Source organism: Aquarana catesbeiana, linkage group LG08 (genome assembly GCF_042186555.1).
Source record: "Aquarana catesbeiana isolate 2022-GZ linkage group LG08, ASM4218655v1, whole genome shotgun sequence".
Lineage (NCBI taxonomy): Eukaryota > Metazoa > Chordata > Amphibia > Anura > Ranidae > Aquarana > Aquarana catesbeiana.
In genome coordinates this window covers 276,923,364-276,946,486 of record NC_133331.1, presented here as the reverse complement: position 1 = coordinate 276,946,486, position 23,123 = coordinate 276,923,364, and the positions used below count along the sequence as shown (strand labels likewise).

General features: G+C 42.3%; 1 protein-coding gene across 1 annotated transcript in view; it reads left to right on the top strand.

Moving 5' to 3' along the window:
* The window catches only part of LOC141106746 (uncharacterized), a 92,717-nt gene that overhangs the window by 21,726 nt on the left and 47,868 nt on the right, over positions 1-23,123 (top strand). Inside the window, 7 exon segments of the mRNA XM_073597674.1 lie at positions 3,041-4,104; positions 8,446-8,545; positions 8,670-8,767; positions 8,848-8,953; positions 10,698-10,795; positions 12,278-12,377; positions 13,737-14,635. Coding sequence (XP_073453775.1) covers positions 3,041-4,104; positions 8,446-8,545; positions 8,670-8,767; positions 8,848-8,953; positions 10,698-10,795; positions 12,278-12,377; positions 13,737-14,635 — 2,465 coding nt within the window.

Genomic DNA, 23,123 nt, shown 5'->3' with positions numbered 1-23,123 from the left:
GGAGACAACCAGAGCACGGAGGGATTTAAAAGTGATCTTGTGGCGAATCCGCCACAAAGACCACTTTTATCTTAACTGCTTGCTGACCGCCGGCTGTCAATTGACGGCCAGGCAGCGCAGCTCTCGTTGCGGGCGGGCGTCATATGACGGCCTCGCTTTTCCGGCCCACCAGGGGGTGCGCGCCCGCTGTGTCACTGGGCACCCGGTGCGCGTGCCCGGTGGTCGCAATGTCCGCCGGGCACCCGCGATTGCCAGTAACACAGCAAGACCGTGGATCTGTGTGTGTAAACACACAGATCCACGGTCCTGTCAGAGGAGAGGAGACCGATGGTGTGTTCCCAGTACAAAGGAACACCGATCGGTCTCCTCCCCTAGTGAGTCCCCTCCCCCTTCAGTTAGAAACACTCCCTAGCAACACAGATAACCCCTCGATCACCACCTAGTGTTAACCCCTTCCCTGCCAGTCACATTTATACAGTGATCAATGCATTTTTATAGCACGGATTGCTGTATAAATGTGAATGGTCCCAAAAATGTGTCAAAAGTGTCCGATGTGTCCGCCGCAATATCACAGTCACGATAAAAATCGCAGATCGCCGCCATTACTAGTAAAAAAATAAATAAATAAAAATGTTATAAATCTATCCCCTATTTTTTAGACACTATAACTTTTGCGCAAACCAATCAATATACGCTTATTGTGATATTTTTTTTTTTTTTTTTTACCAAAAATATGTAGAAGAATACATATCGGCCTAAACTGAGGAAAAAATTTGTTTTAAAGAAAAAAAAAAATTGGATATTTATTATCGCAAAAAGTAAAAAATATTGTGTTTTTTTTTTTTTTTTTTCAAACTTGTCAGTCTTCTTTTGTTTATAGCGCAAAAAATAAAAACCGCAGAGGTGATCAAATACCACCAAAAGAAAGCTCTATTTGTGGGGAAAAAAAGAAAACAATTTCATATGGGTACATAGTTGCATGACCGCGCAATTGTCGTTCAAAGTGCGACAGCTGAAAGCTGAAAAATGGCTTGGGCAGGAAGTGGGTGAAAATGCCCGGTATTGAAGTGGTTAAAGAGAACCGCCCGCCATTGTTGAAAATACTGGGGGTTATGGCAGCCAGCTGCTGCCATACAACGGTACTTAGCGTCAAAGTACCAACGTACAATGATGGCGGTTTGCGTTAAGTGGTTAATAGCCTATTGAACGATACACAAAAAAAACAATAGTTTTTGCTGCAATATTCAACTTCCATCTATTGATTTTTTTTTTCCCTGCATTTCTTTTTTTTTTTTTTTTTTTAACCACTAGATGTCCTCGGTCTAAAGGCCAACATTATTTAGCCAACTTTCCCTGAGCCCAGGTCTTCCAGGATCCTCTCCAGCCTGGAGAAGCAGCACAATGAATAATCTGTACCTCTGCTCTCTCCCCCTATCAGCATGCTTATCAACACATGAACTGATTGGCTCCTTTTGCTCTTCTTTTCCTTACACGCCTTCCCTGCTCTGCAAGAGGCTAATATCAGGTCAAATGAATTTACTTACACTGTTTGCATTTAAAAAAAAAAAATAAGTTTACAGTCCATTTACTCTTCTGTGTGGTGACGTGGGCGATGAGCGAATTACCACAACACACAGTGGGGGAGATTTACCAAAACTGGAGCGCTCAGAATCCGGTGCAGTTGTGCATGGTAGGCTTCAAACTTCAGCTTGTTCAGTTAAGCTTTGACAACAAAACCTGGAAGCTGATTGGTTACTATGCAGAGCTACACCAGCTTGTGCACACTCCAGTTTTAGTAAATCTCCTTGCAGTAATGCAAGTAACTACTGCATTGTGGTGCAATTCATTTTGAATGGCAACCAATGCAGTAGGGCAACACACCTGCATTGTAGCATGTCACGATGCATGGTCGTGTGTTGTGGTTTCCCTCACTTTGGAGACATTTCCTCCCATTTCTGTTGTGTCTACTGGACAGGAAATAATGCAAAATCTCTCTAAAAGGACACTGAGAACAAAAATGAGATGTAATGGGATTTGTAAGGCCTTATTCACACAGCAAAAATATTTCAGCTGCAGCAAATCTCCGGAGGATTCCTGGGGATGGACTGACAGGTGGATGCAGAGAGTTGCAGCTGCTGAGCTCGTACAACAGGCTAACCGCGGCTGCCGCTGCCCATCAGTGTTTGGAAGTAATAGCAGATGGAGCAATTATTATTTGTAGGAGTGGAGCTGCTAACTCCCTCTGTCCTGTTTTAAGGACTGGTTCACCCCAAAACGCGTTGCGAAAAAAGGCACGTCACTTGCGGGTTTCCTGCACCTCAGGTGAACATGCTGCACTTGCGATCTGCATGCGAACGCCAATGTATTGGTAATGGCACCTCAAATGCTGATTGCAAATGCAGCGCTTTTTTTCGGGCACAAATCGCATGGCACAGCAGTATCGTGTTTTGGTGCAATGTGTTCTGAAAAGGGTTTTTTTTTTTGAGGTCCAGTGCGTTCTGCAGCCAATGTAAATGAATGCGTTGTCAAAGTGGATCACATGATAATGTGCACTAAATGCATTGACAGACACTATATTACCAAAAGTATTGGGACACCTGCGTTTACACACACGCATGAACTTTAATGGCGTCTTAGTCTGTAGGGTTCAATATTGATTTGGTCCACCTTTTGCAGCTATAACGTCTTCAACTCTTCTGGGAGGGCTGTCCACAAGGTTTAGGAGTGTGTCTATGGGAATGTTTGACCATTCTTCCAGAAGAGCATTTGTGAGGTCAGGCACTGATGTTGGACGAGAAGGCCTGGCTAGCAGTCTCTGCTCTAATTCATCCCAAAGGTGTTCTATCGAGTTAAGGTCAGGACTCTGTGCAGGCCAGTCAAGTTCCTCCACCCCAAACTCACCCATCCGTGTCTTTATGGACCTTGCTTTGTGCAGTGGTGCACAGTCATGTTGGAACAGGAAGGGGCCGTCCCCAAACTGTTCCCACAAAGTTGGGAGCATGAAATTGTACAAAATGTCTTGGTATGCTGATGCCTTAAGAGTTCCCTTCACTGGGAGGACTGAACACGGCTTATGACTCTATACCGCCACTGGGAGGACTGAACATGGCTTATGACTCTATACCGCCACTGGGAGGACTGAACATAGCTTATGACTCTATACTGCCACTGGGAGGACTGAACACGGCTTATGACTCTATACCGCCACTGGGAGGACTGAACACGGCTTATGACTCTATACCGCCACTGGGAGGACTGAACACGGCTTATGACTCTATACCGCCACTGGGAGGACTGAACATGGCTTATGACTCTATACCGCCACTGGGAGGACTGAACATGGCTTATGACTCTATACCGCCACTGGGAGGACTGAACATAGCTTATGACTCTATACTGCCAGTGGGAGGACTGAACACGGCTTATGACTCTATACTGCCACTGGGAGGACTGAACATGGCTTATGACTCTATACCGCCACTGGGAGGACTGAACATGGCTTATGACTCTATACCGCCACTGGGAGGACTGAACATGGCTTATGACTCTATACCGCCACTGGGAGGACTGAACATAGCTTATGACTCTATACCGCCACTGGGAGGACTGAACATAGCTTATGACTCTATACTGCCAGTGGGAGGACTGAACATAGCTTATGACTCTATACTGCCACTGGGAGGACTGAACATAGCTTATGACTCTATACTGCCACTGGGAGGACTGAACATGGCTTATGACTCTATACCGCCACTGGGAGGACTGAACATGGCTTATGACTCTATACCGCCACTGGGAGGACTGAACATGGCTTATGACTCTATACCGCCACTGGGAGGACTGAACATAGCTTATGACTCTATACTGCCACTGGGAGGACTGAACATAGCTTATGACTCTATACTGCCAGTGGGAGGACTGAACATGGCTTATGACTCTATACCGCCACTGGGAGGACTGAACATGGCTTATGACTCTATACCGCCACTGGGAGGACTGAACACGGCTTATGACTCTATACCGCCACTGGGAGGACTGAACACGGCTTATGACTCTATACCGCCACTGGGAGGACTGAACACGGCTTATGACTCTATACTGCCAGTGGGAGGACTGAACATAGCTTATGACTATACCGCCACTGGGAGGACTGAACATAGCTTATGACTATACCGCCACTGGGAGGACTGAACATAGCTTATGACTATACCGCCACTGGGAGGACTGAACATGGCTTATGACTCTATACCGCCACTGGGAGGACTGAACACGGCTTATGACTCTATACCGCCACTGGGAGGACTGAACACGGCTTATGACTCTATACTGCCACTGGGAGGACTGAACATAGCTTATGACTATACCGCCACTGGGAGGACTGAACATGGCTTATGACTCTATACTGTCACTGGAAAAGCTCCTGTATCCCCAAGCTCCAGTTTCCTGGCACCTGTGCCCTTCCACTGCCCTAGCAGTCCCTGTCTCCACTACCAGGGGTGCTTGGATGGGAATTGCGCAAGAGGCCACCCTTGTCAACCGGGGCTCCACAGTCAGGTACGTGACAATATGGAAGAAATAGTGAGGCTATAGCTAGCACTAAAGATGGGGGGACTGAGGAAGATGCCAAAAATCACATTAGTAAACATGTCTCAGTGGCCCAGAAACCCCCACTAGATGTCGGCATACTACAGAAAAAGTATAACTAACACAGATCAATACAGAACATAAAAAATACATGTAGATGGGGCAGAATATTCACAGCGTTAGAAGACTGCAGTATCTGGTACTTCACCAGAAGCAGTCGCCTGCAGGTATAGGGGTACACACCATTATGCATAACTAATGTGTTTGGTGCTGTGTACACCCCCCCACTCCCCCCCCAAAAAAAACAAAACAAAACAAAAACAAAATGTCAGCTTTGATGATGACCAGTCCACCTATAGCTTGTGTTATTATGATTTATATTATTATTAGCAATACAGTGATTTCCAACCGATGGACAATCCTCCAGAGTAGACATGAACAGAGAGGTGCTTCTTCCAGCCACCACTAGAGGGCAACAGTCTGCCATTTGAAAGGACATGTCTCCAGTTCAGGAGGAAGACATGTCCTCAGGCAGTAGCCATTTTGTTGTAGTGCAGCTATTTATTATAGTGCTGTACTTTGCGTCTATAGCTATAAGTATTTTAACTATAGCAGAGCTGAAATGTTTATCCCTCATAAAAATGTCCTGTTGACAGAAAAGACATTTAAATAGCTTTTTATGTTTAGCTCTCATTGCAAGAGGGTCTTTGGCCATTTTTATGGAGCCTAGAGATAGGGACAGGAAAAAGCTCTATCAGTGTGTTAATCCTTCTGGAGGGTGTGTTATCTTGGAGAGTGTGTGCCCAGAAAGGAGGAGGTAATAATGTTTTCTTATAATTCGGGAAGGGGGTCCCAGCACTCTGTGTACTGTAAATTAGATGGATGGATCATGTCACTTCCACAAATCCATCATCTTCCTGCAAGTCTTCTGAACATTAGATGGGGAGATCCTTTGGGGTGGATGGTGTTGGGGACAAATCTTCCAGAAGTATTACATAGAGTTCTTCAACCCCCTTTGGGAAACATTGGTCCCTCTTTTGTATAGGTCTCTCAAATGAATTACCCTATCTACTGTACCTATGGCAAAGGGCGACATTGCTCATTTTCTAATGTATGCCACAAATGTGAGCACAGATTAAACATGCCCCAGTGATCACTGGTGTCTTTTTTGCCCCAAGGACTATCATAGTGAGATAATCTGTACCTGTGTTCCCAGCTCCGCCTACCTGTTGCAATCATTCCAAGGGGAGCCAAACTCCCTTTTCACCTTATTATACTTTGCTGACGAAAAGGAAACACCACCATGGGTTGGGGGAGGTGCGGCAGAGCAGTGGTCTCTTTTGAGGATCGGTTGCAACTGCACATCTTAACCCTGGTCATATCTGTAATGATAAAGAAGCATGCGTAGATGTTAATGCTTCAAGCAGCCTTTTGCTAGAAAAGATGAACATCTATTTGGTCGACTTTCCACCTGGACTAGACAGCTGATGTGTGTGCGATAGTGCTGGACCACCAGAAATGAAAGTTGATCATGATGGATGTACCCTAAAGTGATTTTTTTTTTTTCTTTCAAAGAAGCAGATCCATGGTTGAGTTATAGTATAAGTGAACCCTGTTCTGGTTCTAGGCTGTCACCTTTCTGATAAAAACAAAGGAAGCACTCGCCAGACAGTAAATAATTAGGTGTATACTGTGGAACACTTGAAAAAAGTAATTCATCTCATTTGAAAGGCTTTTTGAAACATTTATTGGTTAAGAGCAGTCTTTCTTAACCGTTTTGCCCTAGAGCAGGGGTGTCAAACTCAATTACATAATGGGCCACATCAGTAGTATGGGTGCTCTCAAAGGGCTGGTTGGATCTGAGGTGCGCTACATACAGAGTGCAGGGTTCAGGAGTGTATTACGTACAGGGTGCATGGTTCAAGAATGAGTTGCGTACAGACTGCAGGGTTCAGGGGTACACTATCTAGAGAATGCATGGTTTAGGGCTGCAATACGTACAGAGTGCAGCGTGTGCAACCCCAATCCCAACTCCCCGCAAAGCTTCCTCGCATTTCTCTATTACCTGGCCCAGCTCTAGTACCTCCCTGTGTAGGCGGCTCTGCCATGCCTTGCATGGAGATCCTTTCACTCTTTGGAGATCTGTCCCAGCTGTGAGTGCATGCAGGGATTTGTTAGATCCGGGACCCACATGACAAGGCCTGGTGGGCCGGATTTGGCATATGTTTCCTTTTCAGGTCTTGAGGAACCTCTGCTAAAACTAATTCATTGGTGGTCAGTGGGGAAAAATGCCCCTTACGTTGGTGGCCAGTGGCAAGAATGCCACACATACAGTGTTGGTCAGAATGCCCCTCTTAGACACGGCTAAAAAAATGATCGTACCGCTGGCTAAGTAGTGCTGGCCTCATAACTATGCAGACACCATCAGATAGGAGGTCAATTAGCCATAGCTCAAGGAACCCCTAACAACCTCTGGAGAAACTCTAGGGATCCATGGAACCCTGGTTGAGAATGGCTTATTAAGAGCATCAAATACAGCCAACACATTCACGGGGGAAGGAGCTTCCCCCTTTTTCAGTGCTTGAGCAGTGGATGTTTATGAATTCACTACAGAATGCACTAAGGGACCTGTGCTAAGGCTTCATGAGTACTAATATCTTCTGACAGCACTAAAGGCAGCTGGCCTGCACCAATATTTTTTTCAATCATCTATTGGTTGTAACAATCACTTGGTGCAACCATTTCTGAATAGATCGTTTTTTCATCCAATCGTTCCATTGCATGTACTGTATAGCCAGTATTATGGTTACAAGAAGTCTGCGGGTGACTTCCCCAATGATATCCCCGTCCTCTGCGTTCCTGGGATTCCACATTGGAACACCACAACATCCCTCAAGATGATCAGTTTTCAAATGGGTATACAGTATATTAAAGCAGAGCTAAACCCACCTATACTTTACAGCCATGGAAGCTGCCATCTTGGCCTCTGTTTTATTTACAGTTGCCATGGTACTGTACATGTGATCAGTTATGACACCAGACATTGGATGGCTTGACAGTTTGATTGAGGGCAAAAGCAAATACGACAGTAATTCACAACATGCCTTGTTTTGGGAAACTGTTAAATTGATAGGTTTAGTTCCGCTTTAAGGCTCCGTTCATATCTTGGCATCTCGGAACGCAGGCAGAATTGCTGCAAGTCTGCCCGCGATCCTGAATCACGGCAATGCCCGTGCGGTCCCTGTCACTTCCAATGGCACCCCAATTGCGTTGCAAAGTTGTAGCAATTGTCACCCGATGAATCGCAATAAAATCACGCAAACAGAATGGTGGTGCAGTTCTTGTACTTCTTTTGGGCGAGAGGCGTCCCACGATTCATCGGGTGACAATCGCAGCAAAATCATGCTGCGATCGGGGTGCCATTGGAAGCGACAGGGATCACACGGGCGTCCCGCGATTTGCCGTGATTCGGGATTGCATCGATTCCACCCATGATCCGGGACGCCAAGATGTGAATGGAGCCTAAATTAACACAAAATGGATTGAACACAGCCGACTGTATATAGAAGATGGTATTTTCGGTGCTGCTGGGGGAGGGGCTTCACTCTGCAGCCACACCCCACCTAATGACATCAGGCTGAGCAAGTTTTAGTTCATGCAGCCTGAATACCAGATGAAAATAGCCCGTTGATTAAATTATCGCCCTGAAGTCCCACATTTACAAAAACCTGATCACTTTGTCTACTGCACTTTGTATTTTACGAAATACATTTTTAATTAGTTACACCTTAAATTTATTTTATTTAAAATATTATTTTTTTTTTTTTAATGAATGCTGCACAAAGCAGCATCTATTCTAAGGATAGGTTCAGATATACGGAGGAGTGGGAGTATATAGAAGGACACAAGGATCTGTAGAAGGACCTCATGATGGAGAACCGGCCACCCCTCATGTCACCGGGTAAGAGGAGACTTTAATTTCTTGTAAAGGAGAAAAGAGTATTGAGGATCCACCTAGATACACACATCCTCTGATATAAAGACATAGAAACAATGTATTCAGTCAGTGTGTGTGTTTCCTACAGATGGATCCAGTAACAGAAATCCCCCAGAGAGATGTCCCCATCCTCTGTTTTCCCGGGACTCCACACAGGAACATCAAGAGATCCCTCAGGAGGATCAGGTAGAGGGCTCTGAGGGACTTAATCATGATATTCCTGTGTTTAATCTTGTTAAAAAAATGTTGTGTGGTGTCTTATGCAGGACGAAGGCCCGATTGTTGTTAAAGTTGAAGATAATAAAGAAGATCCATATGTAATGGATGATGGTCCCTGTAAATTTGAAGAAATCCCTCCAGATATCGGCACAGGTGAGTAATAAACACTAAATCCAGAAGAGAGTAACATATTTTCATGTAGTAAACGTTGAAAAAGATAATGATAGTAGTATGTTTGTTGAGATTTTTTTGTTGACTAACACATCTTGAATGGAAGCTCCTGTAGAAACGTCTGAAGACTTCTGACTCCACAGGCAATCTTACATGAATGGAAGTTTTCAGACAATAACAGTAGTTCTCCTTATCAGATGTTGCATAAGATGCACCAGTTATTCATGGCTAGGTTTAAATGCTTTTTTATAGGGTTTAGGTCATCTTCAAACTGCCTGGCACTTTAGCCACAAGGACCGTATCCCAGGTGTCTCCCTCCTCTCGAAATATCACTTTGATATTCTTTTGACAGCAGTAAGTGTGGATTCATGTTATGTTATGGTTGCAAATATCCAGGCATTACCAGGTCTGATTTCTGGTGTCATCTCTGGCCTTGCTGTCCCTTTTAGTTCTGAATATAGAAAGGTAATCTAAGATGAGTGCTACATTGTTAAATGCATATACCACATGCTGTAAGTGCCGTGGCATAAAACAGTTGCCTCCTAGGTAACTGTTCTACTTAGATGGCTGGGAAGGATTTAATATTTTGTATTGTGATGGACCGCCTTGCACTCCGCCTGGGTGCTTCGGTCAAGATACAGCTTCCTCCCCTCTGGAACCAGGTATTATAGCTGAGAATTGCACCTAAGAACTAGACGGCACTAGCTTAGGTGCAAACTGGAACTGACCCTTTATTGTAAATTCACACAGAATATACTGTATACAACACAAAATCAGGTACAAGCTTGATCACATTATCCTAATCAATGCAAACTGTAAACAGCAATATCATCAGGACATCTAACGAAAAGCAAACATAAACAGTAAGCTAATTAACAGCTAGCAACTAACAGCTAACAGTGATCTAATTAACAGTAAGCTAATCAACGGCTAGGCACCCAAACTTTGATTAGTCTGGGAGTGTCCACCCCAGACAATCAGGCACCAAGCCCCCAGACACACAAAGTCTGTCAGGTGTTTGGTTTTTACTTGGTTTTTAAGACAAACCTCATACAATGTTCCAGCAGTCTGAAAGGTGGAATTAATTTATCTTCATAGATTTCTTGAGGGAGATTGTTGATAAATATTTCTGTCCCAGGTAGAGGAGCTTTTCCAACCCAGTCTGCAGGAGGGCCACCATATTTCCCCTGACCATTAACCTGTACAAGATTAATATTACACCTTTCCATCCACTCCAAAAGGGAAGCTTTATTGTCTTTATTCAGAAAAAAAAAATCCAAGCCTCCCTCTCAGCGTTCATCACATTGTTGTCCATTATTAGAGAATGATCTGCTCTCTCCATCGGATCAGAGGCTGAACTGAGCTCTTTTTCATGCTCTGACCAGAAGAAGCAGACAAAATCCCCAGTCTCCCCCATGGGCCATAATCAGTGGATAGAAGGCTAGTCCCTAGTCTCCTCCAAAAGCCCCTGTCCTGGTTGGGTCTGTCACATCTATTATTTAGGATAGCCTGCTAGATAGTAACAGATGGAAAGTCACGCAGGTACTTTTTCTGACATTTTCAGTAAAGCCACGCCCCCGCATTTAGTGCAGTAACATAGCAGACCTCACAATGGTGTGCTTTATCCTTGACCAATAGGAATGTGTTGGAGGCAGGATGGGCCAGACAAGCTTTGTGACAGAGTTACTTTAATATAAAAACGTGATTCTGTAATTGTTTCCTACAGATGCATCCAGTAACAGAAATACCCCAGAAAGATGTCCCCATCCTCTGTATTCCCGGGACTCCACACAGAAAGATCACAGGATCTCAGACCAATATCTGGTAGATGGAGTTGATACTGCATGAAAAACCTAACCGCTGTGTTACAACTTCTAGTATTGATGCACAAATTTATATTAGAGAAGTGAGCATAAAGCAGAAAAGAAAAAAAGAAAATCCAGATCATAGTAATTTTTGGAGGAATCTAAAAAACGAAAGCCTAGCTCCAGGAATATATTCACAAGTGATAGCCTGTTTCCCCTATATTACTTGCACACCTTCTTGATCTTTTTATATTAAAAAAAAAAAATATATAAAAAAAAATATGGGCAAATATTTTAAAGCTGCTGAGGCTGGGTTCACACTATTGCGAATTGGACTCCAATTCGCATGTCAGGAGATTGTGACCGGCTCTCAATAGAGCCGGTTCACGCGGCTCTGGTTCAAATTGCACAGGAGTCCTGTGCGTCTTGTGGTCCGTTTCAGGTCTAAATTCAGCCAAAAATTCGGCTGAAATTGGACCTGAAATGGTGAACAGGGACACATCAGACCCCTGCTGTGAGCCGCTCCATGCTTCAGTGTGAACCCAGCATCAATGTAGTAGTCAATGACCACCACTTCCTCTCCTCCTGTGCTTCAATGGTTTGAACAAGTGAGAGGAAATCGCTCCAAAAGTGAGGGATTCCCTGGCTGTCACCAGAACTAGTGTCCCCATTGGACAATTTCCCTTCTATCACTGTTCTGGGAACCACCCAAAATTTACTTTTCACTTTCGGTGATAATGTTAAACAGCACATGGGGACGATAATGGTAAACAAGATAATTGGGGGCACCGACAGCAAAAACCTGACATCTGTTCTAATCCCTTTCCATCCTATCCAAAAAAGAAGGTTTGCTTTGAAAATGAATGTCATATTGGCATGGAATATACATTGTGTGGCCAAAAGTAAAAGGATACTCCTGATTTTTGAGGGTGCGGGCTACTTTGTTTTAGTTGAAGAGTACTAATAAAGCTCCCCATCCCCGAGGTGGGAGGGACGACTCCATATTACTTCCCATGGCTTTGGAAGGAGATGTCTAACAAGCTCCCATTAATGTAGTGCATTGATGTCCACAAACTTTTAGCAATATAGTTTCTTCTTCCAATTCTGCATAAAACTCGGAGGAATGAAGACTGATTTGGGGTAATCCTGCTTTGAATTCTTCTCAAAAGATGAGCGGCGTAATCATATCCTCTTGTGTTCAAGCAAATAATTACACAGATACCAGATACCTTAACCGCTGTTGTGGGCAGAGGAAATAAATGTTCCCAAGTGCCTTTTCAGGTTCTACCGGATGAAAGTTTCATGACAAGTTCTTCAAACTCCAGGCTAGGAACTGAGGTGCCTAGAACTTGTATGAGAGTTTATCAAATAGTGAAAGTGCCCAGTCTGATTGAGTCCTTCACTCACTATCTTCATCCACATGCTTACTGAACTTGTGATCATTTTAGGCCATTCTTTAAAAATAATTTAGTGTATATAATTTCCAATTTATGTTCTTCAGGATGAAGATCTAATTAAAGTGAAAGAAGAAGAAGAAGAGCCATCTGTGATGGGTGATGATCCATGTAAGGAGGAGGAAATTCCTCCAGAGATCAGCACAGGTGAGTAATAAACACCAAAAATCTCAAAAGAGACCCAGATTCTCCTTGTTCTCCTTGTCTTTGTCACTACAACAATTGACAGAACTGCAACTTGAAATGGAGGTATTGGCTGGGCAGCCAAAAAAGGTACATAAAGGATAAAAATTGCTATTTTAGATTGAGGATGAGGACAATGATGCCCAGTGCATCCACAGAGAGAAAGTTTGCTTTAATGAGGGCTCTAATCCCTTACCATTCCATCCACAACCAACACAACTGCTTCATTTACATTTTATAGGGAAGGTATATATTGATTTTGTACATATTTCCATTATTTATTATGCAAGTATTAAAAAAGAGAATAAAAAGCTTGTTTATGGAGATCAATAGCTTAAAAAGATGTTTACACACAAGTGAATGAGATATAACAGTTATTCCTCTTTAAACTTTGTCTAGTTTTGAATAGATTCCCCACCCTTTACTTCCTGTTCTGGTAACATAACAGGAAGTTAGAAGAAATTCATTCAAAGTGAGGAAAACTTCCTAGAAAGAGCTTTCGCAAATCAAGAAATTAAGATGAAGCTCTCCAGTGCAGAAATAAACACTAAAATCTTGCAAAGATGTGGATTGGAGGCACCAGATGGGAAGTTCGTCCTCTTAATCAATGTTGAAAGCAAGTCTGTTGTGTAGTGATTCTGGTTAGGCACCTCCCTGACACAAAAGGGCCTCAAAGCACCTCAAGTGAATACAGGAAGGTTTAAGGAAAACAGGAGCACCACAATAAAGACTTTAGATGTCCAAGACTACTTATTTTATTATAGAAGGTAACAAGCCACCGTGCTTCGAGGGCTACAAGCCTTTATCAAGGCTTGAAGTGCAGGTATGAAGAAATAGTATGGATTAGTAAGTCTACTTTGGAGTAAGTTGCTTCATTCCTTTCCTTAAATATTTGCCTTAATAGCTGTTTTAATAAGAATTCATCCACCACCTATTTTATACAAGCACTTGAATTCCCAATGAAGGAACCTCTGAAACGCGTTGGCCTGTTATCTCTGAACTTCTATGATGAAAAAATACAGCGCTTTTTTTTTTTTTTTTTAATATATAACAGTAAAAACTTGACAGGTGATCAAGAAGGATTTTTTTTCCCCGCTGGAGCAAATTGGATCATGCTTTATTCTGTTTTTTTTTTACCTTTCTCTGGTTTAACTGTGGGTATAGGATTGTGTGTGTGTGTGTGTATATATAATATATATATATCTATATATAGATATATCTATATATAGATATATCTATATATATTTTTTTTTTCCCTCTATTGGTTGAACTGGATGGACTTGTGTCTTTTTTCAACCAGACTATGTAACTTGTTTCCTCCAGATGGAAAGTACAGAAAGTACAATATGGAGAAACATCCTATTATCTCTCCAGATGGTGGATTAGAAGATGATGATGATGATGACACATATGATTCTTCCGAAGAAATTCCTATTACCCCAAGTTTCCTTTCAGCACATCATGGTACAGATCCATCATCTGACCCCTCTACCCGTGTCGGCTGTTTTTCTGATGACTCCATTTTTGCAAATCATCAGACAGCCCACAAAAGGGCAAAACTCTTCCAGTCTCCTGAATGTGGTGAATATTTTACTAGACAAGCAGAACTTATCTCCCTCCAGAGAAGTTGCACAATGGAGAAGCAGTTTTTATGTCCAGTCTGTGGTAAATTTTTTACCCGAAGAGAGTCTCTTATTTCGCATCAGAGATCACACGTGGGGGAGAAGCCATATGCATGCTCTGAATGCGGCAGAGGATTTTCCTGTAGAAAACTTCTTGTCAGGCACCAGAGAATTCACACAGGAGAGAAGCCATATTCCTGCTCTGAATGCAGCAAATGTTTTAGCCAGAAATCAACTCTTATAAGACATGAGAGAGTTCACACAGGGGAGAAGCCGTACGTGTGTTCTGAGTGCGGAAAATGTTTCTCCCTGCGGGAAACTCTTGTATCCCATGAAAAGACCCACACAGGGGAAAAGCCCTATTCGTGTTCAGAATGCGGGCGATGTTTCTCCTGGAGGAAACTTCTCACTAGACACCAGAAGATTCACACAGGCGAACGTCCATACTCCTGTTCTGAGTGTGGGAAGGGCTTCGCACAGAAGTCAAACCTTGTCCAGCATCAGAGGATCCATACAGGTGACCTGCCATATTCCTGCTCTGAGTGTGGAAAACGGTTCCCAAAAAAGTCCTCCCTCATCTCACATCTTAGTTCTCACAGATGACACAGGGTTTCTGTAAGGTTCCACAAAGTAAACATGATAGCTTCTTTAATTAAAGAGGGCCAATCCTGTGAAAGATGTGCAAATGAAAGGCAAACAGGGGAGAAAAAAGAAAGAACTAGACACCAGCATTGTCTGTAGGCTCCTTACTACTGATTTGTTGACTTACAATGCCTTGTTCTGCATGGTGTTTCTCTCTGGAGATGTCCCTCTTTGAAGAGTGGCTTCCTCAAGTCAAAGATGACCCTCTAAAAAATGGTCATCTGATGACTGTTAAGGGAATATTCAAGAAGCGGCAGAGGTGTAGGAAGCACAGATCTACAGAATAAATTATTCTGAAGCAGGAATATCCTTGCATTTCAGGCCCTCAGCTGCATCTTCCTCTCCCGCTAGGAGAACAGTGAGCAACATCAAATCTCATTCCAAAGCTAGTGAGAATAGGAAAGGCCAGAGTAAGATGATCTCACATCACAGACATACAGCTAAAGAGGACACAGACAACAATAAAAGCCTGACATGGGTTCCAACCCCTCATTACTCTACCCAAAATAAAAAACAATGGAAACCTTTACATCAATCTTTTGCTGACCTGGAACAAAAATCAATGCTCCTGATCCACATACTTGTTCTAGGTCAGTGACTTAAATAACTTTTGCCACTGGATAAGCATAACAGGGGACTAGTATTTTAAGAAGTCAATCTGTATACTTCCTAATGGGTTTCCTTTAAGAATTATTTTTGTCTATTAAACATCATGTATGCAATGTTTGATCTCTGTTGCATTGCCTTTGTTGGTTGTTATGGCAGTACAACTTATTAGTGGTCAAGATTGTATTGCTTCTTATTAACGAATATCAGGCCAAAGATCTAACTGGCACCAACAGAAATTACAGTTCTCAAGCATACTTTATAGATACATGAGCAGAGACCCTGAAACACCTATCCTGGAATAAATTGATGCTTTAGGCTGTGATATCACAAATACCAGCCCAAATACAAGCATTTGGCCATGTGATCACAAAGTAGTTAAGAGACAGGTGACACTGCCTGAAATGTGATACTCTCCTTGGCTAAAACCACAAGACTAAGTGTTGGCCTTCAGTAAAATTACCAGAACTGGAAGGATATTGGACCAATAGCATCATCAGGAGAAGTAAGTATTTCAATGTGTTTTTTATCATCAATAAACCAAGTGTGGCCAAAGGATCAAGATGGGGTTGAGGTCCAGGTGTTGGCTGTTGAGTTCACTACTTGTTTTAGAATCAAGCCTTCCATTTGGATTTTAACATTTCAGTTTGGAGCTCCAAATCTTTGGTTCAACCTATATACCAATTTCCCAAGGTTTTCCATGAGGTCGCTTGGCTTGGAAGCCACCTACACATCACCCAGATGCCCCATCAGCATAATAGTAGAAGAATACTGTTACAATATCAATCAAAGGTACCAAGTAGAATCCACCTAGCTTCCCAGCGTCATTCAATCCACTATTTCAGGTGTCAGCTTTGGGTGTTGGTCCTTCAGGCGGCTTTTAGGCTGCAGTCTTTTCGCCTGTTGGTGGTTGTTGCTCATCCCTCAACTGGACTGCATTTGGATGTCCCAACAGTATCAGAATTTTTGTGTCTCCTAATGGATGAGAAAGAAAATAGTATTTTTTTTAAACCCTAACTCATCGGAAAAATTCCTTTCTTGGAGTTTGTATGTGTTTACATTCATGCTCTTGGTACTGCTTGCTATAATTTTTTTGCTTGCTTGTGTCTAGGCCACCTGTAGGCAGTAGTATAACCCCACAGTATCAGAATTTCTTTGTCACTCAATAGACTCTAATGCCGTGTGCACGCGATCGGAAATTCGGCCAGCAAAAGACCGATGAGAGCTTTTGGTCGGAAAATGCGACCATGTCTATGCTCCATCAGACATTTGCTGGCAGAATTCCCGCCAGCAAAAGATTGAGAGCAGGTTTCAATTTTTCAATCGGAAAAAGTTCCTATCCGAAAATGCGATCGTCTGTACAAATTCGGAGGCGCAAAATTCCTACGCATGTTTAGAAACAATTCCACGCATGCTCGGAAACATTGAACTTCATTTTCTCGGCTCGTCGTAGTGTTGTACGTGTACTTCACCGCGTTCTTGATGGTTGAAAGTTCAGAGAACTTTTGTGCGACCGTGTGTATGCGAAGCAAGCTTGAGCGGAATTCTGTCTGAAAAATCATCCAAGTTTTTTCCGACAGAAAATCCGCTCGTGTGTACGCGGCATAAGAATAAAAGTTTTACTATAAATACAAAAACTCCTGTTATGTGGATTGGTCTGTTTGGAGCTGCCTTGCATTATTTTTTTTTTTATGTTCTTTTTCCCTTTAATTTCACCTGGTGAGTCTGCCAGTAACACACTTTCTGTCCTAGTGTGACAATGCTCACTCACTATATTGCATCTATGGAGGAGCAGCATTGTAGCACTAGGGCAGGAAGTGTGTACGGGGCTCTCCTTGTCTTCATAGCATAGAAGGAAGGTGTCCTCTTGTTTACAAAGGTAACCTAAGCAGGGCTAGTAAGGATAAGTGCAGAAGAGACACTGTTTTGTCGGCTCCCCACAGGAAGTTACGATCTCACTGGATTTATGATAAGATCTGCAGGTATTTTGTTGCATCTAGTGAACAAGTATAACAGATCACTTTTAATGGTATAACAGACCGAGGGGAAGCAAATACAAGAAGTTTGTTGTTAATGTTTACATATGAAAAGTTTGCTAAGAGAAAATGGTTGACAAGTGCAATGTGGATGCTGAAATCTAACTGGCAAGCATAGCTAAGGTGGTTTAGGAGGCTTTAACCACTTCAGCCCCGGAAGGATTTACCCCCTTCCTAACCAGAGCACTTTTTACAATTTGGCACTGCGTCGCTTTAACTGCTAATTGCGCGGTCATGCAATGCTGTACCCAAACGAAATTTGTGTCCTTTTCTTCCCACAAATAGAGCTTTCTTTTGATGGTATTTGATCACCTCTGCGGTTTTTATTTTTTGCGCTATAAACAGAAAAAGACCTAAAATTTTGAAAAAAAATAATATTTTCTACTTTTTGTTATAAAAAAAATCCAATAAACTCAATTTTAGTCATACATTTAGGCCAAAATGTATTCGGCCACATGTCTTTGGTAAAAACAATGTCAATAAGCGTATATTTATTGGTTTGTGCAAAAGTTATAGCATCTAAGAAACTAGGGTACATTTTCTGGAATTTACACAGCTTTTAGTTTTTGACTGCCTATGTCATTTCTTGAGGTGCTAAAATGGCAGGGCAGTACAAAACCCCCCCAAATGACCCCATTTTGGAAAGTAGACACCCCAAGGAAATTGCTGAGAGGCATGTTGAGCCCATTGAATATTATTTTTTTTTGTCCCAAGTGATTGAATAATGACAAAAAAAAATTACAAAAAGTTGTCACTAAATGATACATTGCTCACACAGGCCATGGGAATATGTGGAATTGCACCCCAAAATACATTCAGCTGCTTCTCCTGAGTATGGGGATACCACATGTGTGGGACTTTTTGGGAGCCTAGCCGCGTACGGGGCCCCGAAAACCAATCACTGCCTTCAGGATTTCTAAGGCCTAAATGTTTTATTTCACTCCTCACTACCTATCACAGTTTTGAAGGCCATAGCAAATAGCTTGGAGTGTCTACTTTACAAAATAGGGTCATTTGGGGGGGTTTTGTGCCACCTGGGCATTCCATGGCCTCCAAAACTGTGATAGGCAGTGAAGAGTGAAATCAAAAATTTACGCCCTTAGAAATCCTGAAGGCGGTGCTTGGTTTTCGGGGTCCCGTACGCGGCTAGGCTCCCAAAAAGTCCCACACATGTGGTATCCCCATACTCAGGAGAAGCAACAGAATGTATTTTAGGGTGTAATTTCACATATTCCCATGGCATGTTTGAGCAATATATCATTTAGTGACAACTTTGTGCAAAAAAAAAAAAAATTGTCTTTTTCCCGCAACTTGTGTCACAATATAAAATATTCCATGGACTCGACATGCCTCTCAGCAAATAGCTTGGGGTGTCTACTTTCCAAAATGGGGTCCTTTGGGGGGGGGTTGAACTGTCCTGGCATTTTATGCACAACATTTAGAAGCTTATGTCACACATCACCCACTCTTCTAACCACTTGAAGACAAAGCCCTTTCTGACACTTTTTGTTTACATGAAAAAATGTTTTTTTTTTGCAAGAAAATTACTTTGAACCCCCAAACATTATATATATATTTTAAATCAAATGCCCTACAGATTAAAATGGTGGGTGTTTTTTTTTTTTCACACAGTATTTGCTCAGCGATTTTTCAAACGCATTTTTTGGGGAAAAAACACACTTTTTTAAATTTTAATGCACTAAAACACACTATATTGCCCAAATGTTTGATGAAATAAAAAAGATGATCTTAGGCCGAGTACATGGATACCAAACATGACATGCTTTAAAAGCCTTTACAGGTTACCACTTTAGATTTACAGAGGAGGTCTACGCTAAAATGACTGCCCTCGATCTGACCGTCGCGGTGATACCTCACATGCATGGTGCAATTGCTGTTTACATTTGACGCCAGACCGACGCTTGCGTTCGCCTTAGCGCGAGAGCAGGGGGGACAGGGGTGCTTTTTTTTTTTTCTTTATTATTTTTTTGCTTTTTTTTTTTAACATCAAAAAAGTTTATTTAGAAGTTGAGAAGTCAGTACAAATCAGAGAAACCAAAATGGTTTCAAGTTACCTTACATATCAATATTTGGTCGACATTAGTTTACATTAATCTGAAAGAAAACAACTTATAACATATTATAGAGTTAATTTCAGTTTTGTTAAGTGTGGTCTGTAGCATAAAATTTAACAGAGTTTATGACCCTTGTCAATCACACTTATCCTTGTCAAGACCTATTCTTCTCAGAGGTATTTTAATAAAGTGAATCATCTGATTTGTTTGCCAGATTTAAGAGAAAGAGTGAAAAAAGAAACAAGAAGGAAAAAGAATTTATGACCAATGTATATTCAAAGATATTTCGACAGGTGACCAACCGCGTTATCTAGCTGTATAGAGCCAGTGAGAGACTATTGTTGTAAATACAAGCGTTCCGATCTTAAACAGGCCCAGAAGTCTGAGCATTGTTAATATAATTGAAAGTCTTGGAGTATTTGAATCCATTCCAGGGACGCCAGGTCTCAAGAAAGTTTGGTGCAATCTACCCGTTCATTGGATTGAGCGAGAGTGTCTTCCATTTCATAGAAATCTGCAACCCTATGCAGCCACTCAGTGACTGTTGGTACTCGCTTAGATTTCCAGTGAATTGGGTTAAGCTATTTGGCAGCGTTTAGTAGATGCCTTGTGAGAGAACGTTTGTATTTTTTTAGAGACCAATTTGAGACGTGTAGTAGGCAGCAAGCTGCATCTAGAGGTAAAGTCGTCTCCGTTATCAGTTTGATTAGTTCTAAGACTTTGTTCCAGTAGCTAGCGATCAATGGATATTGCCACCAAATATGCAACAGAGAACCACTATCCTCCAAACATCGCCAACATCGGTCCAATGTTTGTGGATACCACTTGTTTAATTTCACTGGTGTTAAGTACCACTGTGTCATCAATTTATATGCTGTTTCTTGTGCCTTGGTGCTAATGGAGCACTTATGCGATAAAATACAAGCGTTCCTCCATTGTTTGGACCAGATGGCTTGCATCCGAGGGTACTTAGGGACTCAGTCAGGTGATTGCCAGACCGTTGTTCCTAATTTTTACAGACAGTCTATTGACTGGAATGGTTCCAGCTGATTGGAGAAAAGCCAATGTAGCACCAATATTTAAAAAGGGCCCAAAAAACATCCCTGGGAATTATAGACCAGTTAGCCTAACATCAATAGTATGTAAACTCTTGGAGGGGATGATAAGGGACTATATACAAGATTTTAGTAATAAGAATGATATCATTAGCAGTAATCAGCATGGATTCATGAAGAATCGTTCTTGCCAAACCAATCTATTAACCTTCTATGAGGAGGTGAGTTGCCATCTAGCTAAAGGAAGGCCCGTAGACGTGGTGTATCTGGATTTTGCAAAAGCATTTGACACAGTTCCCCATAAACGTTTACTGTACAAAATAAGGTGCGTTGGCATGGACCATAGGGTGAGTACATGGATTGAAAACTGGCTACAAGGGCGTGTTCAGAGGGTGGTGATAAATGGGGAGTACTCAGAATGGTCAGGGGTGGGTAGTGGGGTCCCCCAGGGTTCTGTGCTGGGACCAATCCTATTTAATTTGTTCATAAACGACCTGGAGGATGGGATAAACAGTTCCATCTCTGTATTTGCAGACGATACTAAGCTAAGCAGGGCAATAACTTCTCCGCAGGATGTGGAAATCTTGCAAAAAGACCTGAACAAATTAATGGGGTGGGCGACTACATGGCAAATGAGGTTCAATGTAGAAAAATGTAAAATAATGCATACTGGAAATGGAGCGAGTACAAAGAAGGGCAACAAAGCTAATAAAGGGTCTGGAGGATCTTAGTTATGAGGAAAGGTTGCGAGCACTGAACTTATTCTCTCTGGAGAAGAGACGCTTGAGAGGGGATATGATTTCAATTTACAAATACTGTACTGGTGACCCCACAATAGGGATAAAACTTTTTCGCAGAAGAGAGTTTAATAAGACTCGTGGCCACTCATTACAATTAGAAGAAAAGAGGTTTAACCTTAAACTACGTAGAGGGTTCTTTACTGTAAGAGCGGCAAGGATGTGGAATTCCCTTCCACAGGCGGTGGTCTCAGCGGGGAGCATTGATAGCTTCAAGAAACTATTAGATAATCACCTGAATGACCGCAATATACAGGGATATGTAATGTAATACTGACACATAATCACACACATAGGTTGGACTTGATGGACTTGTGTCTTTTTTCAACCTCACCTACTATGTAACTATGTAACTATGTTTAGGTGTTATGTTTATCTGTAAGGAATCAGACCACTTCCTTCTGAGTCTGTCATCTGCTGGTCCCCTTGCATCTTGTAGCCATGCGTAAGAAATGGAAGTTGTTCTGCTGACCGGTTCCCCTGTGTGGCACACTGACTCAAATTCCGTCAGAGGTCTAGAAAAGTCTCCCGCCTTGTGTTTGTCCTTAAGATAACTTCTAGCTTGTAAGTAAACCCAAAAGGGTAAATCTGTCACGTTATCTTCCCTTTTTAGAACCTGATAATCCTTTACTTTAGCCTGATGATAACAGTCGCCTGCTAAAAGAGGTCTGTCAGTGAGGGGTGACTTGAGATGAGAATTATTCATCCCTGGGATAAACTCTGGGTTGTCTTTCATCAGTGTTAATGGGCCTATCGCAGATGTGATCTCGGTACCTCTAGGTAAATCATGAATCAATTTAAGAGTAGCTCCTGTTAAGGGATGATGCTTTAGGTCATCAGGGTATGCTGTCCATTGTAACCATGGGGCAAAAGAAAGTGGTGTGGAAGAGAGATCCATCTCCATCTTCACCCAGTCTTTACTGTCTCGATGGCAATGCCAGTCTATAATCCTCGCTATGTGTGACGCCAGATAGTAATCTCTCAAGTTGGGTACTCCGAGCCCCCCCCAGTTCTTTTACTTTTAATAAGGTTTCAAATTTGATTCTTGGTTTTTTATACGCCCAGATGAATTTCAGGAACAATGTTCTTAAGGTCCTAAACAAACTTGATGGCAACTTAATCCGTAATGTACGTATTACGTAAAGAAGCCTAGGTAAAACAGTCATTTTGATAATGGCCACTCGACCAAACCACAAAAAGGTTCCTGTGTGCCAGTTGTGTAGGTCTCTGTCAATATTTTTCAGTAGTGGAGGGAAGTTTTGATCATAGGATGAAGAGATCTGTGGGGTTAAATTAACTACTAAGTACTTCAGTTTTTTAGGATCCCATTTGAAAGGGGAATTGTCCATAAAGGAGGTGAGTGAGTGGGTGGGAAGTGATATGTTCATGGCTTCTGACTTAGAATAATTTATCTTTAAGTTAGAGACATATCCATAATGTCCAAAATCCTTCATGAGGTTGGGGAGAGTAACTTGGGGCCTAGATATAAAGAACAATAAGTCGTCCGCATAGGCAGCAACCTTGAACTCTCGATCCCTCACCCGCCAACCCCTTACATAGGGGTTTAAGTTGGTTTGTCTGATGAATGGTTCCAAGGACAGTATGAACAAGAGAGGGGATAAAGGGCACCCTTGTCTTGTGCCGTTTGCAATGTGGACTCTCGGAAAGTGTGCCATTTATTTTTAATCTTGCTGTGGATTTTTGATAAAGTGCTGAAATCCAAGCCAATATTCTCGAGCCCAGACCCACATGTTTGCAAGTGGCCAGCATGTAGTTCCAAGCCACTCGGTCGAAGGCCTTCTCCGCATCTATGGACAGGAGAAGGCCCTCGGTGTCGTCTGTTTTAATCTTGTTTATTAGTAACAGAGATTTAATGA